The sequence below is a fragment of the Tripterygium wilfordii genome, chromosome 21 (genome assembly GCF_013401445.1).
Source record: "Tripterygium wilfordii isolate XIE 37 chromosome 21, ASM1340144v1, whole genome shotgun sequence".
NCBI lineage: Eukaryota > Viridiplantae > Streptophyta > Magnoliopsida > Celastrales > Celastraceae > Tripterygium > Tripterygium wilfordii.
Window position 1 is genome coordinate 15,982,978 of NC_052252.1, and position 16,251 is coordinate 15,999,228.

General features: G+C 38.4%; 3 protein-coding genes across 3 annotated transcripts; 1 reads left to right on the forward strand and 2 right to left on the reverse strand.

The window, feature by feature from the left end:
- The first annotated feature begins 1,964 nt into the window (after positions 1-1,964).
- LOC119989275 (F-box protein PP2-B15-like) lies at positions 1,965-3,184 on the forward strand. The gene is made up of 3 exons (XM_038834695.1): positions 1,965-2,332; positions 2,424-2,542; positions 2,617-3,184. The coding sequence occupies exons 1-3, from the start codon at positions 2,078-2,080 to the stop codon at positions 3,068-3,070; spliced, it is 828 nt and encodes a 275-aa protein (XP_038690623.1). The 5' UTR covers positions 1,965-2,077; the 3' UTR covers positions 3,071-3,184.
- On the reverse strand, positions 3,125-4,967 carry LOC119989273 (berberine bridge enzyme-like 14). Its single transcript, XM_038834694.1, has one exon. The coding sequence runs from the start codon at positions 4,858-4,860 to the stop codon at positions 3,253-3,255; it is 1,608 nt and encodes a 535-aa protein (XP_038690622.1). The 5' UTR covers positions 4,861-4,967; the 3' UTR covers positions 3,125-3,252.
- A 719-nt stretch (positions 4,968-5,686) lies between these two features.
- On the reverse strand, positions 5,687-7,779 carry LOC119989272 (berberine bridge enzyme-like 8). The gene has a single exon (XM_038834692.1). The coding sequence runs from the start codon at positions 7,376-7,378 to the stop codon at positions 5,747-5,749; it is 1,632 nt and encodes a 543-aa protein (XP_038690620.1). The 5' UTR covers positions 7,379-7,779; the 3' UTR covers positions 5,687-5,746.
- Between the last annotated feature and the right edge of the window lie 8,472 nt (positions 7,780-16,251).

A 16,251-nucleotide genomic window follows, 5' to 3' on the forward strand; every position in this document is an offset into this window, starting at 1 on the left:
GAAACTTCTCTATATTTAGCCAACCCTCAAATTTTATCTATAAAATGGGAAGTATATAAATTTTAATGCAATATTGTGATTGATTTATAGTATGTATGAAATTAGGCGTCAATTATGCAAACACAAAATATATAATATAATAAATCCAAAATTTTATATTCATGCAATTCAATATTATTGATTCATGCCGAATTAATACAAAGTCGATCTTGTGTCATTAATCTCAAAACATATATCATATCATCTCAAGTATATACAAAAAATTAAAAAAAAAATAATTCAAATATCTACCTTAACCACTAGTTTGTCAATATGTGCACCTGTTGACGATAAGTCAACCGTCGTCATGGTGGGTGGGTCCCGACCCGCTTAGAGCAACTTCAGTAGTGTAAATTTGTTAGCCCAGCAAAAATTTATATTGGGTCCCACTTCTATTACATAAAAAGTCAAGACAAACACGTCTCTCAATACAACCACACCAACAAAACACATCTCCCAATATAACCACACCAACAAAACACATATTCCTATACATTTTCCTTTCCACCCAACATGGTGGCCAACAAATTCCCATGCCCTTCATGTTGTCCCCAATAAAACTACACCAAAACACAATCTTTCAATATAAAACACACCTCCCAATATAGCCACATCAGCAAAACACAAAACTCAATACAACCACATCAACAAAACACAAAACCCCATACATATTTGTTGGTCCAGACAAAATAACACCATTGCAAGTGCTCTTATAAGATTCTACTGTATTTACTGTATGTGGGGCCACAAATGTGTATAAAAAGACTTGGGAGTTGTGAGAATTGCAAAAGTAAGCAAGGACCATGTGTATGTGTGACACACATTCCAAATTATGGTGGGTTCCCAGTGGAATTTGGGGTTTCATAATTTTTTAAAATTTACCATTCATTTTTCATATATAATATTTGTAAAAAATCAGATGAGTTTCAAAAATAAGAAATAAAATATGATATGATGTGATGTGACACAGATTTTAAAATCTAAATTCCAAAGTCTAAACTATGGGATTGCAATGGTAGACTCTCTAATTTTAAGCGCCCCCAGATCCGTCGCACAATGTATAGGCATTTATCTTTCACTTGATATTTCATAAGAGGGTCCCACAGTAGGGGGAAAAAAAGCGAAAAGAAACTTCATAATGGTCTAATGGGGTCGGTCAGTAGGTGAGAGAGTGAGACATGGATTAGGCAAGAAATAGTCATTCAGGGCTCATGGCAAGAAATAGTTTAAATTCAGGGCTCATGAACATTAGAAATGTTCTGGCCTTCTGGGCAAGAAATAGTTAAATTCAGGGCTCATAGCATCTCTTTGGGCGTGGCCCAGGCTAAAATATCTACTTATGGGCCATGAACATGATACATGCACACCCTAATCCCTATACAAATCCACCATTCAATGTTTCTCGGCCCACTATTAAATTAGGGCTAAAAAGGCCATAAAACAAAGTTTTTTCTTAAAACGGGGCCACAATTAAATTAGGGCTAAAAAGGCCATAAAGCAAAGTTTTTTCTTAAAACGGAACGGGAGATTCGAACCTTAATCATCAAAATGATACACGCAATTTTTATCATTCCAACTAATAATTCGGATGTATCACAAAGCAAAGTTGGACAAGGCATGCCTTTTAATAGAAGCAATTTTAATTCTAGGTGACTGAACGAATAAGACAATTGAAAAACAGTCACAAGAATGTGGATAACTATAACCAAAAACTGATTTTTTCCCCTTATTTAAGCAATCATGTACAATTAAATCATTGATGCATTAGTTTACTAGTTTTCTTCATCAATAATTTCACTGAGACGTGTTTCTTTTAACTTATTCGAGGAAATGATTTTACTAGGAATAGAAGGATGTCCTCATGGTGCCAGTTCATGTCGCCATATAGACCAATAAAAACTCATATGTTGACATCAATATCTATATATAAGTCTTCTTTACTGATTGATGCAAAGACCCACATGCTCATACCAACTATATACATTTCTCTTCTTCTTCTTCTTCTTTCAAAACAACAGGCATAGCTAGAAGAGGGAAGATGGTTTTGGATCAACTGCCTGCTGATTGTTCTGCAAACATTCTATCCCTTACTTCCCCTCGCGATGTGGGTCGATTCTCGGTCATCTCTTCGACCCTTCAATCCATGGCTGATTCTGATGCAGTGTGGAACAAGTTTCTACCGTCTGATTGGCAACAGATTCTGTGCAGATTAGTGAATTCAGTGGATTACTCTTCCAAGAAGGACTTGTTTCTCAGGTTATGTATTCCACAGTTGATTGACGGGGGCAAGAAGGTGAGTTATCAGATCTTGTATTAATCTCACTGTTTTTGGACATAGGGAGACTGGATTAATTGATGATCATGTGGTGTTTTTTTTTTGACAGACTTTCTCATTAGAGAAAGCAACAGGTAGAAAGTGTTATATGTTAAGTGCAAGGGACCTTTCAATTACCTGGGCACACAATCCCCTTTACTGGTCCTGGAAGCGATGCCCCGATTCAAGGTTACACATCGAACGTTGTAAAGCTGTTTCATTGTAGAGGTTTCATCATGACTTGGCTAAAATTTTCATTTCAGATTTCCTGAAGTTGCAGAACTTAGGACAGTATGGTGGCTAGAAATCAATGGAAGCATCAACACTTCACTGCTGTCTCCAGAAACAGTTTACGGAGCGTATTTCATCCTTAAGCTGGCTGACCGCGCCTATGGTTTAGACTCTTTGCCATCAGAAGTGTCAGTTGAAGTTGGTACCCTCAAATCCCAAGGTTCGGTATACTTGCGACGCCAAGATAGCGCTAAACAATGCAAAGTTTACTTTTTGAACCCAGTTGAAGCACCGAGAACAAGGGTTACGGAGGGCGAGATACGAACTCTGAAGAAGCGCCAAGACGGATGGATGGAGGTTGAGTTGGGAAGCTTTTATAATGATGGAAGCATTGGTGAAGTTAAAATGAGCCTGAAAGAGGTGAAGGGTCATCACCTGAAAGGTGGTCTTATTGTTGGTGGAATTGAGCTTAGGCCTAAAAACTGATAACTATATCATTTTTGTTTTCTTCTCTTCCTTTTCATCCAACTCCAACTCATGTAATAATTTTTTCAATAAGGAGAACATCTACATAGTATGAATCATGACAATAAATCTCAACAGGGTTGTCACACAAACATGAAGATACAACGTAATAGATGATCTGAACATTCTATCTTGACTTCCATTTACTCTGGCATTCTATTGTTCCAAGTTGCAAGAGATGGGATGCTTTGTTCATACCTAAAGAAATTACCAGGATCAACCATGCTTTTCACTTGCACTAATCTGTCAAAGTTTTGATTGAAATACTTAGTCCCCCAAACACTAGCTACTTCATAGCTAGCATTACCAATCCCATTTGTGCCCAAATCAATATCTCTGTAATTCAGATAAGCACTTCTTGGAGACTTTGATACATATGGAGTCATGTAATCATAAAGCCTTCTTATCAAATCCAAATGGCGATGCATAGCTTCGGATCCTTCTTCTTTCCAGTTCACTGAATACTGAATCTTGTATATGTTCCCTGCTCTATGTGGAAATGGAGTTTCGGATTCCGAAATCTCATCCATTTTCCCTCCATATGGATTGAATGTCAATTTTGGTTTTTTCAACTCCATCATCTTCTTGAATAATCCTTCAAGGCCAGCCTTTGGTATTGGATCCTTTACATAGTCTGATTTTTTCTTCAAGAACTTTTCTGATCCAGGTTCTCTATTGAGTAGAACATCCATTGATGTTCCTTTTGGATAATTAGACCAGAAGAGAACCGATTCCATCCAGCTCATTTCGATGCAGTCCTTGCTTGACAAACCCAATTCAGGGAAACTGTCATCCATGAGATCCACAAGCCTCTCTGCATTTCCAAGAAACAAGCCCACAAATTTAGCCTTAATGGTCTCATTACCCTTTCTATTGGAAGACATCAAAACCAATCTTATAAAGAGATCTTGATCAACATTGTGAGCAACATATTGCCATTTGTAGACAGCGTCTGTTGCCCCTTGTTGCAACGTTTTCTCAACCTTAAAAACAGTGACGGATTCTGGGACAATAACAAGTCTAATCTTCCAGGAAACTATGATTCCAAAACTAGCTCCACCACCTCCTCTGATAGCCCAAAAAAGATCCTCCCCCATTGATGCTCTATCCAAGATTCTGCCATTAACATCAACAATTTTTGCATCAACAATGTTATCAACTGTCAAACCAAACTTCCTCATCATATTACCATACCCACCTCCACTAAAATGACCTCCAGCACCCACAGTTGGGCAAACCCCAGCTGGGTAACCATGGATTTTGCTCCTCTCACCAATCCCATAAAAAAGTTCACCAAGTGTGGCACCCGATTCGACCCAAGCACTTCCATCTTCTATATTTATACTGATTGATCTAAGATTGAACATGTCAAGGATGATAAATGGGGAATTTGAGACATATGAGAGGCCATCATAATCATGGCCTCCACTTCGGATCCTGATCTCCAAGCCATGAATTTTGGAGCAAATGATTGATGCTTGGATGTGAGAAACATGGGTTGGAGCCACAATAAACAATGGTTTTGGGGTTGTAGGAGATGTGAAGACTAGATTTCTGATGTAGGACTGTAATGTAGATTTGAATAATGGGTTATTGGGAAAGTAGGTAACAGAAGAGATTGGAGGGGAGGGTAAAGAATTGTTGATAAGGCACTGCAAGAACCCATCTTGGATTGGATCTGTAGACGACATCGAAATATGAAGCAGAGTGTATAGAAGTATTGACAGAGTTGAAGAGATTGGAGACCTCATAAGAACTGGCAATGGAAGCAGAAGACTAAAAATGGAAATTGAACCTGACGAGTCAAGCCGACAAGCTACCTTGCAATTTGGGTATATCCGTATATCCACGTAAGTACGTAACTATAGGTATTTTCATCATAACCGGCCCATTATTCAAGGCATGGGCTTTCTATTGACAAAAGCTTTTGGACCAACTTCGGTACTTGGGCCTTACGGAGAGTGAGCCCATTCATTCACTAAGGAAAGGGAAATGGGAATTGAATCAATTGATAGCCGCAAGCCTGGACGAAGCTGCCTATCCTGCGAATTGTGCCGTTCTGAGATGACCGACGGTGGGATCGAAATGATGAATGTGGATCGCTCAAAGCAGATTGTCTCCGCAAAAATTCTGGAGATGATCGACGGTGGGATCGAAATAAGTGGTTAACGCTTTCGATTCCTGATTTGCAGAGCACACATTTGAGGTTCGTATCTTCCAACCCCATACCTGACTTGGTAGGCATGATTCCACTGATATGTATTTGGGATATTCCTTTTGTTTTCATTTTCATGTGTAATCTTAATTGTCTAGGCCTGTGAACACTGCCGGAAAATATTTTAGTAACGTAGGTCATATTTATCTAGGAGATTCGCATTACATCCATGTAATTTATTGGTTGATCAGAAGAACGAGAGAAGATAACATCACAAGAGTATACATGTAGCATGTATTGTCCCCAAATCCCATATTTTGGAAGAATTAGGTGAGTCTTAAAGGCATATGTGTAGGATCTCTTCATCTATAAATCATCCTAAGCATTCTTTCATGATCAAGAGATTACAATTCTAAATACGGTTCATAAAAAGTCACCAAGAATTTATTTATATATTTCAAATAGAGAAGAAAGATACTTTATTACATTACAGAGGATAGGTTGTCATCTCTTGAGGTGTAGCAACGTGATGAGATAGGTGGTATGCTTTGTTCATTCCTGAAGAAATTTGAAGGATCGACCTTGGTCTTGATTTTCACCAATCTGTCAAAGTTGTTCTTGAAGTACTTTTGACCCCAAATTTTTGCTTGTTTGTAGCTTGTACATTTGCCTTTGTTGTTTGTGCCAATATCAAGATCTCTATAATTGACATATGCTTCTCTTGGATGTTTTGAAACATACGGAGCCATGTAACTGTAAAGCCTTCTGATCCAACTTATATACTTTTGTGAAGCTTCACTGCCTTCTTCTTGCCATCTCACATAGGGTTGAATTTTGTATAAATTCCCAGCTCTGTGCGGGAAAGGAGTGCTTGATTCAGAAATCTCGCTCATTCTGCCTCCGTAAGGAGAAAGTAGTAGTACAGCCCCTGCTGCTTCTTCCTCGAAAAGCCTTTCCCAAATTCCTTCCAATGCAAATTCAGGAATTGGTTCCTTGACATAGTCTGATTTCGCTTTGAACCGTGAATCAAATGGATGCCGATTGAGCAACAATTCTGGGGACGTAATTGGAAATCCGGCAATGAAGAGGACAGACTCAATCCAGCTCATTTCAGTGCAATCTTGTCTTGTCACGTTCAACTCAGGGAAACTCTCTTGCATCAATTGAAGGACACTATTAGTAGTGCCAAGAAACAAGGCATCGAAGGTAGCTTGGATTGTCAGCTCCCCTTGTTGACTGGAGTTCACTCTGGTTATTAGGAGTCTAAGGTATATGTCTTTTGGAAGGTTAGGTGCCACGGATTGCCATTCATAGACAAGACTGGTTGCATTTTGTTCAAGGTTCCTAGTGACTGAGAATATGGTCACAGTAGATGGAACTGGAACCAATTTCACTTTCCAAGCAACAATGACTCCGAAGCTTGCACCTCCACCTCCTCTAATAGCCCAAAACAAGTCTTCTCCCATTGATTTTCTCTCAAGAAGTCTTCCTTTAACGTCGATCAATTGTGCGTCTATTACTTGATCTGCTGCAAGACCATACTTGCGCATCAACGGGCCGTATCCTCCTCCACTGATGTGCCCACCAGAACCCAAACTTGTGCAAACACCGCCGGGGATCCCAAGGGTTCTACTTTTCTCAGCAATTCTGTAATAAAGTTCACCATTTGTTGAACCAGCTTGAACCCAGGCAGTGCTATTTCCTTCATCAATTGTGATCGATCGAATGTTAATGAGGTCAAGGATGACAAATGGTACCTCAGAAACATAAGATAGACCCTCATAGTCATGACCACCACTTCTAGTTCTGATTTGCATTCCATGATTTCGGGCACAGAGTATGGTGGTTTGGATATGTGAGACATTCAATGCTGTGACAATGACTCGAGGTTTAGGAGTAGTAGCTGTGGAGAACCTAAGGTTTTGTATAGAGATGTTCAAGACTGATGGATATGAAGAATTGATTGGGGTGTATATGACTTTAGATATGGAGGCAGGGCCCTGTGAATAAAGGCATTGAAGAAACTCTTCCTGGTTTTGAGCTGAAGTTGCTGTTGAAAACGAGAATAGCAGAACAAACAGTAATGGAAACATTGAAGAGATGGGAGAATCCATTAGTGATGTGGGGTATAAGCTTGAGATACAAGATGGTGCCCTGTTTATAGTTGTGAAGATGCCTGTTAGACTTAGAAAATGATTATTTTTTTTGGGTGTGGTTGGGATAGATATGAATCAAGCTGAAAGAAATGGCCATGTTGATTAGTAGAGACTTTCAGAAGCCAATTCAGGCGGTCAGATTAATTGAAGTTTTTTTTTTCTGACAATTTGTGCACCATTTCTTTCTACTTACTCAATGAAATTGCTGAGTTGATGACCATTCACTGGATTGGTTAACTTCAAATTTTGAATCATATCACCCATTGAAACCAACTTTGGAGTCTCTCTTACACCATTAATTAGGAGATGTAACCAATAGGTGTATGGTATTGGTCATTAATTAGTCATCTGGGTAGAGATGAATCCTTTCAATCCTAAGTTTGACTTACATTCATTTCTTGTGATACACACACACATATATATATAAAATTTATGAGTGATTTATGAAATTATTTTGTTTTATAAGACAGTGAGTTGGTCATAGGCTTATCTAGTTTAGTTTCAAACCAATTTGGAATTTTGGGCGGGCAGGGTGTATATAGGGCCTGGTCAAATTAATTTTTTATTAAAAAAAACGTAATTAGAACTTCTTACCAATTTGGCAAATGGCAATTGGCATTATTATCAATTAAAAAGGAGAATACGTCATATGATTGATTGTATAATTTGTAGGCATTTGAAGAGGGTGCATCTAAATGCACATAAATTTTACTAAGTACACACAGTTTTTGATTTTCGTGTCCTGACATGGATTTTAGTTTCCCAATAACTCTCTCCATTGTCTCTCTTTGTCTTCATATCTCTAAATAAAGTACTTTTAAAATAAATTACTTTAAATTTAACCCTTTTTATTAAATAAATATTGTGTTTTACTAAATAAAATTAATCTAATAAATTTATTTATTATTAGATTAATTTTAGGCATAAATTATAAATATCAAATTTAAAAATATATTAAATTTTTTATCATTAAATTTTTATTTATTATATGAGCTTTTATTATATTTAAGGTGTATTTTTAATTTTTTTACAAATATTAAATTTAATTTTATATTTAAAATGTATTTGTTCCATAAACTAATTACTTTATTAAATATATATTATTAAAACCGGGGCCCACATTACGTTTTGTTAAAAAATACAAGATCTCATGATTCTTAGGGAGAAATTATTGTGTGGTCCGGCCCACTTAAATCATGACACATGAGTTGAATATTACAGCTCAATTTCACATCAATTTTTTTATTTGATTTTAACGGAGCCTCACTTCCGTCCGTTTTCTTCAAATATTAAAACCTAAAAAAATCCCACATCTTTTTGCCGCCTCCTTGTTTTGTTCCATAGATTCTATGCCCTCTTGTTTTTTGTGTGGATAATCTCGTGAAATCGGCGACTTTGATCGGCCTTGTTGCTCTTTTGTGCCGGTGACGCACCATTTTTTTGTGCCGGTGCCTTGTTGCTCTTCTGATCAGGTATATAATTTGAGCTTTCAGCATTTTTTTTAAAGATTTTATGAGCTTAATTGTTTCTCTTTTTTTTTTTTTTGCAGCAATCCTTTTTGAATAATGAGATGCCAGAAAACCTATCATTTACAAATCTATTGAGTCAAGCTTCCTGCAACAATTCCTTTTGGATTTCACACTCATGAACAATGGGATGACAGAAGGCATGGGGCTGTTGTGAATTTTAGATTTGTTTTCAATAGTGGATAAAACGTTGCTTAATGCATATGATGCTTTCGGCATGTTTGGATAAACTTTTAGCTTTCCACATTTTGATCTTGACATAAACAAGTCACTTGAGAGCATTACATGTACAGGCACTTAGATCTCTTTGAAACATAGCAACATGATTATGGACACGATTCAATCTTTTTTATTAAAGATAACTTTTATTACATGTACAGACACTTGGATCTCTTTGAAAAACAAATACATGAACATGTCTTTGTTGCTATGGACATGTAGAGACACTTGAATGACAATAGCCTCGTGCTATCCATCCCAATCCACAAATGCATATGTAAAGTATGGTGAACAGCAAAAAAATCTACACAATTCAATGAACAAAATCGATCATTTGATAAGATGACGAAACAAATCTCAGTCATATATAGAAGATGTCCACCAGTATACAACTGCAAAAGAAACTTTTTGTACATCCAACGATATGTATTAGCACTCTAATAGATGTAAGATTAAATGTTAAGATCGAACTTAAAGTCCAGAAACAGCATTTCAACATTGCGTCCCAATTTCAGTGTGAATCAAGAAAATTACCCTACCTCCCCAAAAATCAAAACATGAACATGACAGAATCACGATAAACAAACAAATCTGGCGCCCCAATAGTATCAATGATGGTAATGGGTCCCACTCATGCCTCGACTCCGTCCCGACATCGGAGGAGAGAATCACGACAAACAAATCCTGACATCCCAACAGTAGGGCGGCAATGGGTCTCATTCATGTCGCGCCTCCGTCCCGACACTGGAGGAGAGGAAGAGAAGCGAAGGATGAGAGGAGGCGAATCTGAAAATCTTAAGCGAGCAGAGGAAGATTTGATGAGGCGAAGAGCAAAAATGGGAGAGGAAGGTGAATTTCAAGAAGAGGGATTTTTTTAGGTTTTAATATTTGAAGAAAACTGACGGAACCGAGGCTCCGTTAAAATCAAATAAAAAAATTGATGTGATATTGAGCTGTAAAATTCAGCTCATGTGTCATGATTTAAGTGGTCCGGCCACACCACATCAGCATGTCACGTGGTGTGGCCGGACCACACAATAATTTCTCATTCTTAGGCACCCATAATTAAATTTTTTATAAATAAATAATTCACTGTGTATGTAATAATTCAATGTGTAAGTAATAATTCACTTAAATAAAGATATGGTCGTTGCAATTTTTAATTGACAATTAAAACAGCTAAAATCACTTAATTTTAATTCATCACCAATTGAAATCAATTTAGTAATCAAAGTGATATTATTTAGTCATAAATAACATTATTTAATCATGACTAGGCAAGTTCTAATTGATATTAGTTACTCAGGACTAACTAAGATCACTTAATTTTAATTCATCACCGATTTATCCATGTCGCAAAGAAGTTCTTCTCTTAATATGGATCAGCAAATTCATCATCAAAATCTTCATGTGAAAATTCTTCTCCTCCTTCATCTGTATCACTCCCAAATAAGTCATGAAAAATATCATCCATGACACCCATTTTAGTGTTGTTCTACTCTCATCAGATATCAAATACAAGAAAAAATCAAGAGTAACGTAATTTTCTAAAAATCATGAAAAAAAATTATTATCATGAATTTGCGTTGGGGAAAAAAGTAGTTGGTGTATTGGGAATTTGCAACATGTGTGCATGTTCCTCTTTTCTATCAATGATAAGTGTATTACGAGACTAAAAACATCAAGAATATTTGAATCTCTAATATTTTGCATTCAAAAATACTTTTTTTTTCCACATACTATCCTTACTAAGACATAAGAAGTTGTCTCAATTAGAGACACGAATAATGCTTGAGACCCTCAAAAAGTGACCCCCAAAAGACCCTCATTTAATGTGGAGTGTTGGATGTGAAGTGGGTCCAACATGTGTGTTTTTAATCAATGACTATTTTAATGTCACATAGATTTGGGGGACTTTTGGTCCACACTTTTTGGTCCACATAGGAGAATTCCTGTATATATATATATATATATATATATACTTGTCCAGTGTTCATAGTTTCCTTAATGCTATGCCATTCATTTATACTCTGGGTATCTCCTCAAAACTCTACAACTTCCGTCATAAACACCAAAAAGAATTCGAGCTACACTTTTTTAATCTTCAAATTTCACTTGTTTCTTTCCTTGCCCAAAAATCACAATAGTATAAGATGAAGAAAGCAGACACAAAATTTGAAGGAGAACCTGGTCTCCGTCCATTTATCAAACCCCCCTCCCTTGACAACTTTAAAACTCTACAACTTCCTTCATAAACACCATAAAGAATTCGAGTTACACTTTTAAATCTTCAAATTTCACTTGTTTCTTTCCTTGCCCAAAAACCACAATAGTATAAGATGGAAAACAAACAGGGAAAAAATGAGAAGGAGAACTTGGTCTCCGAATACGACACAGTCGGAAAGCTAATCACAATTGCCTCTCGCGTTCTGCTTGCAATACTTTTCTTCGTATTCTTCCCTTCCAATTTTTTCATCAAAAAGTAAATCAAAAAGTAAACATAAAAGCTATATACAAAGATAAGTGTAAGAATTGAACGTAACACCACGTGTCAACCTTAGCAATAACAGCTGTCTATCTCAGTTGAAACTTGAAATGACAGTGCACAAAGTAAAAATCAAGATAATGGGGGTTCCACAAGCCAAAGCACACAGAGCCAAACCGCATGAGTATAAAAATCAAGAGGAACTCGCCAGGAATTGTACAGACATCCCACAGTAAAGAAAGTGAGAAAGTATATTTTTGTATTTTGCCAAGCTTGCGGCTGCAAGCACATGTACAGAGTATATATAGGTACATGGTTTTGGGTGCCCTAATGAACAACCAATCAGGACAAGCCACATGGCTATGATAAACAGAAACATGCAGAAACATGTTCAAAAACACTACAGTATAATTTAGGAAGGTTTCGTGACAGCCTCTCTCAAACTGGTGAGTGGTGAAGCACTACAGACCACTCCAAGTTTGTCTCTGAGAAAGATGAATCGTGAGTGTGACAAAGGTTTGGTGAGACAATCAGCTATCTGGTCATGAGAAGGGATGTAGCAAACTTGTAGTGCTTTGGACAGGACTTTGTCTCTGATGAAGTGCACATCAATTTCAATGTGCTTGGTTCTTGCGTGATAGACAGGATTTGCAGCAAGGGCTCCTGCACTTATGTTGTCACACCAGGTTATTGGAACTGTTGGCAGAAGAAAAGAGATCTCATGCAGGAGAGACTGGACCCACGTGAGTTCACAACTGACATTAGCCAAAGCTTTATATTCGGACTCAGTACTAGATCTGGAAACCACATTTTGTTTCTTGGAAGACCAGGAAATCAAAGTATCCCCTAGAAAGACACAATACCCAGCTACAGACTTCCTATCTTCAGGGCAACAAGCCCAGTCAGCATCCGAAAAACCAATCAAAGCTAGTCTGTCACATGGTTTTATATGAAGTCCCATGTCTCTAGTTCCTTTCAGATAGCGAAGTACTCTTTTAACTCCCTGCCAATGAGTGTTAGTGGGATGCTGAAGGAACTGACTGAGGTTGTTGACGATAAAGGAGATGTCTGGTCTGGTGTGTGTCAAGTATTGGAGAGCTCCTAAGGTGCTTCTGTAAACTGTGGGGTTGACCATGAGATCACCAGTATGGGAGGTGAAGTGTTTACCAACAGCAGCTGGGGTAGGACAAGGTTTGGTGTTCTCCAGACTTGTTTTTCTCAGGAGCTCCTCAATATATCTAGTTTGAGTAAGAAACATACCAGTCTCATTTCGCTTGACTTCTATTCCAAGGAAGTGGTGAAGATGTCCCATATCTTTCAAAGCAAACTTGTTGTTCAGTCGTTGAATGAATTTTTCCAAGGACTGAGGATTGTTGCCAGTGACAATCATGTCATCAACATATATTAGGACCATGAGAATTTGTGTGTCATTTTTGAAGAAGAACAGAGAGGGGTCACATTTGGAGTTTCGAAAACTCCATTCAAGCAAGGTTCTTCTCAGCTGCTCAAACCAGGCTCTTGGAGCTTGCTTCAGCCCATAGAGAGCCTTGTTGAGTTTACAGACATGGGTTGGTACTTTGCTGTCCACAAAGCCCTCAGGTTGCTGCATATATACTGTCTCTTGAAGGTTTCCATTCAGGAAGGCATTATTGATGTCCAGTTGTCTTACAACCCAATTCTTGGACACAGCAATGGTCAAAATAATTCTTATAGTGGAGGCTTTAACTACAGGGCTGAATGTTTCATTGTAGTCAATGCCTGGTGTTTGATGGAACCCTTTGGCCACAAGACGTGCTTTACATTTCTAAAAACTCCCATCAGCATTCAACTTGACTTTATAGACCCACTTGTTGCCCACAAGATTATAGGCTGGAGAGTAAGGAACTAGGTCCCACGTTTTATTTTTTTGAAGGGCTTTAAACTCATCTTCCATAGCTGTCAACCAGTGTTCAGATTGAATGGCTTCTTGTGTGGTTCGAGGTTCAGTTGGGATTTGAGAAGTTGAAACAGTAAACAACTGGTATTCAGCAGGAAACCTTTTTGGTTTGTGAATTCCAGACTTGGCTCGTGTTTGTATTTGGTGGACAGGGGTGGTTGTTTCTGAAATTTCTGAGAACTGGGTTACTTCAGCATGATCAGATTGTGCGTGAGCTGGTAGTGAACCTGAAATCATAGAGGGTACAATACTACTCTCGAGGACATTTGGACTAGATGGTTCAGATTTGGGAGAAATGTTAGTTATTGAGTTTTGCTCACCTTCGGATACTGTCTTGGCTCCAACGAAAGTGTCTGATGCTCCAAGGTCAGCTTGTTGAATGGCTGCCAAGTTTGAAGGGGATAAAGTGGGTTGGACGTGTAAGGAAGACTCGACAGGACGTAGCCAGGAGTTTGGATTGATAACAACATCTGACTGAGTTTGTTTGGTATTGAGGAAACCAGAATGGAAGGGAAATTCAAGTTCGTTGAATGCTACATGTCTGGAGATGTATAGTCTACCAGTAGAACTTAGGCACTTGAAACCTTTGTGGGAGTCACTATATCCAAGGAACACACATTTGGTAGAATGAAATTGAAACTTATGTTTTTGGTAGGGTCTTAGACAGGGAAAACAAGAACACCCAAATGTTTTGAGAGATTTGTAGTCTGGTCGTTTTCCAAAAAGTATTTCTAAGGGTGATTGGTTGTTCAGAACAGGAGTAGGGAGACGATTGATAAGGTATGTGAGCTTGAGCAAGAAGGGTTAACCCAGTTTCAGATATGTGTCTGTGTTTTCGCTCTGCTCTCCCATTTTGAGCTGAAGTGTGTGGGCACGGATGTCTAAATTCAACACCATGTTGCTTGACAAACTCAGTGAAAGCCCTAAACTCACCTCCCATATCAGATTGTAGGCATTTAATTTTTCTATCAAATTGGTTTTCAACCAAGTTTTTGAATTGAACAAAGACGCCAAAAGCTTCAGATTTGAGTTTCAAGGGAAAAATCCAGGTAAATCGGCTATGATCATCAAGAAAGTGTATATAATATCTATAGCCTGAAGTGGACGGAGTGGGTGCCGGTCCCCATAGATCAGTGTGAATAAGATCAAGAATGTTTGAGGCATGAGATTCAGACAATTGATAAGGAAGTAAATGGGATTTCCCATACTGACAGGCATCACAAAAAACAAGGTTGGAATTGAAATCAACTTTCTCATTGCAAATGGTCAAGATTTGAGACAAAACCTTAGTAGAGGGATGACCTAATCTCCTATGCCAAACCTCTTTTGAAGAAACAAAAGGACCATAGCTGTTTGAGTTTACAGACTCAATATTTTTGGAATTCAAAGACATAGTACGACAAAGAAAAGCTTGAGGTAGAGCTGAATTGATGGCAACAGGTAGATCAAGTTGGTATAGACCATTCTTAAGCTTCCCTTTGAGCAGCACCACTCCCGTCAGATTGTCCTTGACAACACAACCAAGTGAGTCAAACACAACAGAAACATTATTCTGAGAAGTAAGTTGGGAGATACTAAGCAGGTTCTTTTTTATATCAGGAACATGTAAGATGTTACGGAGTGATAGATTTGTTCTAAGTCTTGTGGGTAATTGAGCACAACCAGTTTGCAAAATTTTTAGTTTATGACCATTGCCAATAGTTAGAGAATCCTTACCAAGAAATTCACTTCCGTGGCTGAGATTGTTAGAGTGGCCTGTCACGTGGCTGCTTGCACCACTATCTGCATACCAGGCAGGATCATAATTCATCTCAGGTGAGACCATGTAAGCAGAGTGTTGGTGAATGTTTGCTTGAGGGTTGCTGGCGGATGGCTCTCGTGCATTGCCCATATAGTTGTTGTCAAACCTGAAGTAGCAAACAACGGCAGTATGACCCATTTTGCCACAGACTTGGCAGATGGGTCTTGAGTTTCCTCCTGATCTTCCACTCCTGCCACCGGATCGACCACGTCGTCCTCTGTAATTGCTGTTGCCAGAAGGCCTGTTATTGTTCTGGTTCATGTGATTCCTGCCTCTGTGTTGATTCATTGAAGGGTTTGCGCTAGCAAAGTTGGCACTTGCTTGTCCAATGCTCAAGTTGGACATCCCACCATGGATTTGCTCCAAGCGACGCTCGTAGCTCAATAAGGTAGATTGCAGTTCCATCCACCCCACGTGTTCTTTTTCATTCAGCTGACATACCACAGGATTGTATTCCAGGGAGTCAAGCCCTGCAAGGACTTGGGAGGCCAAGTCTTCATCATCAACAGAGTGGCCAGCCAAGGTCAGATTGTCCGCTAGTTTCTTCATTGTTTTCAAATATTCAGACATCGTAAGACCACCCTTTTGCATTCTCCGAAATTCCTTCTTGTAAAAGACAATATTTGATCTTGTTTGGACACCAAACAGAGTCTTGAGGTCATCCCACAGATCTTTGGAGGTTTCTCTTCCCAGAACCTCTGAAGCAACTTCCACATCAATGGAGTTGTAAATCCATCCAAGTAGATTTTGATCTTGTGTAACCCAGTTATCATATGCTGGATTCAGTCGTACTTCGACACCAGTTGCGTCTTCTAGCGCGCTGGAAAGGTGTTCAGGTGGGCAAGGTTTCGTGCCAGTGATGAA

Excerpts from the sequence above, each read along its gene's own strand:
- LOC119989275 (XM_038834695.1), top strand. The coding sequence starts at position 2,078 with ATGGTTTTGGATCAACTGCCTGCTGATTGTTCTGCAAACATTCTATCC. Across the intron at positions 2,333-2,423 it reads TGATTGACGGGGGCAAGAAG|ACTTTCTCATTAGAGAAAGC; the intron begins GTGAGTTATCAG and ends TTTTTTTGACAG. Across the intron at positions 2,543-2,616 it reads AAGCGATGCCCCGATTCAAG|ATTTCCTGAAGTTGCAGAAC; the intron begins GTTACACATCGA and ends TTTTCATTTCAG.
- LOC119989273 (XM_038834694.1), bottom strand. The coding sequence starts at position 4,860 with ATGAGGTCTCCAATCTCTTCAACTCTGTCAATACTTCTATACACTCTG.
- LOC119989272 (XM_038834692.1), bottom strand. The coding sequence starts at position 7,378 with ATGGATTCTCCCATCTCTTCAATGTTTCCATTACTGTTTGTTCTGCTA.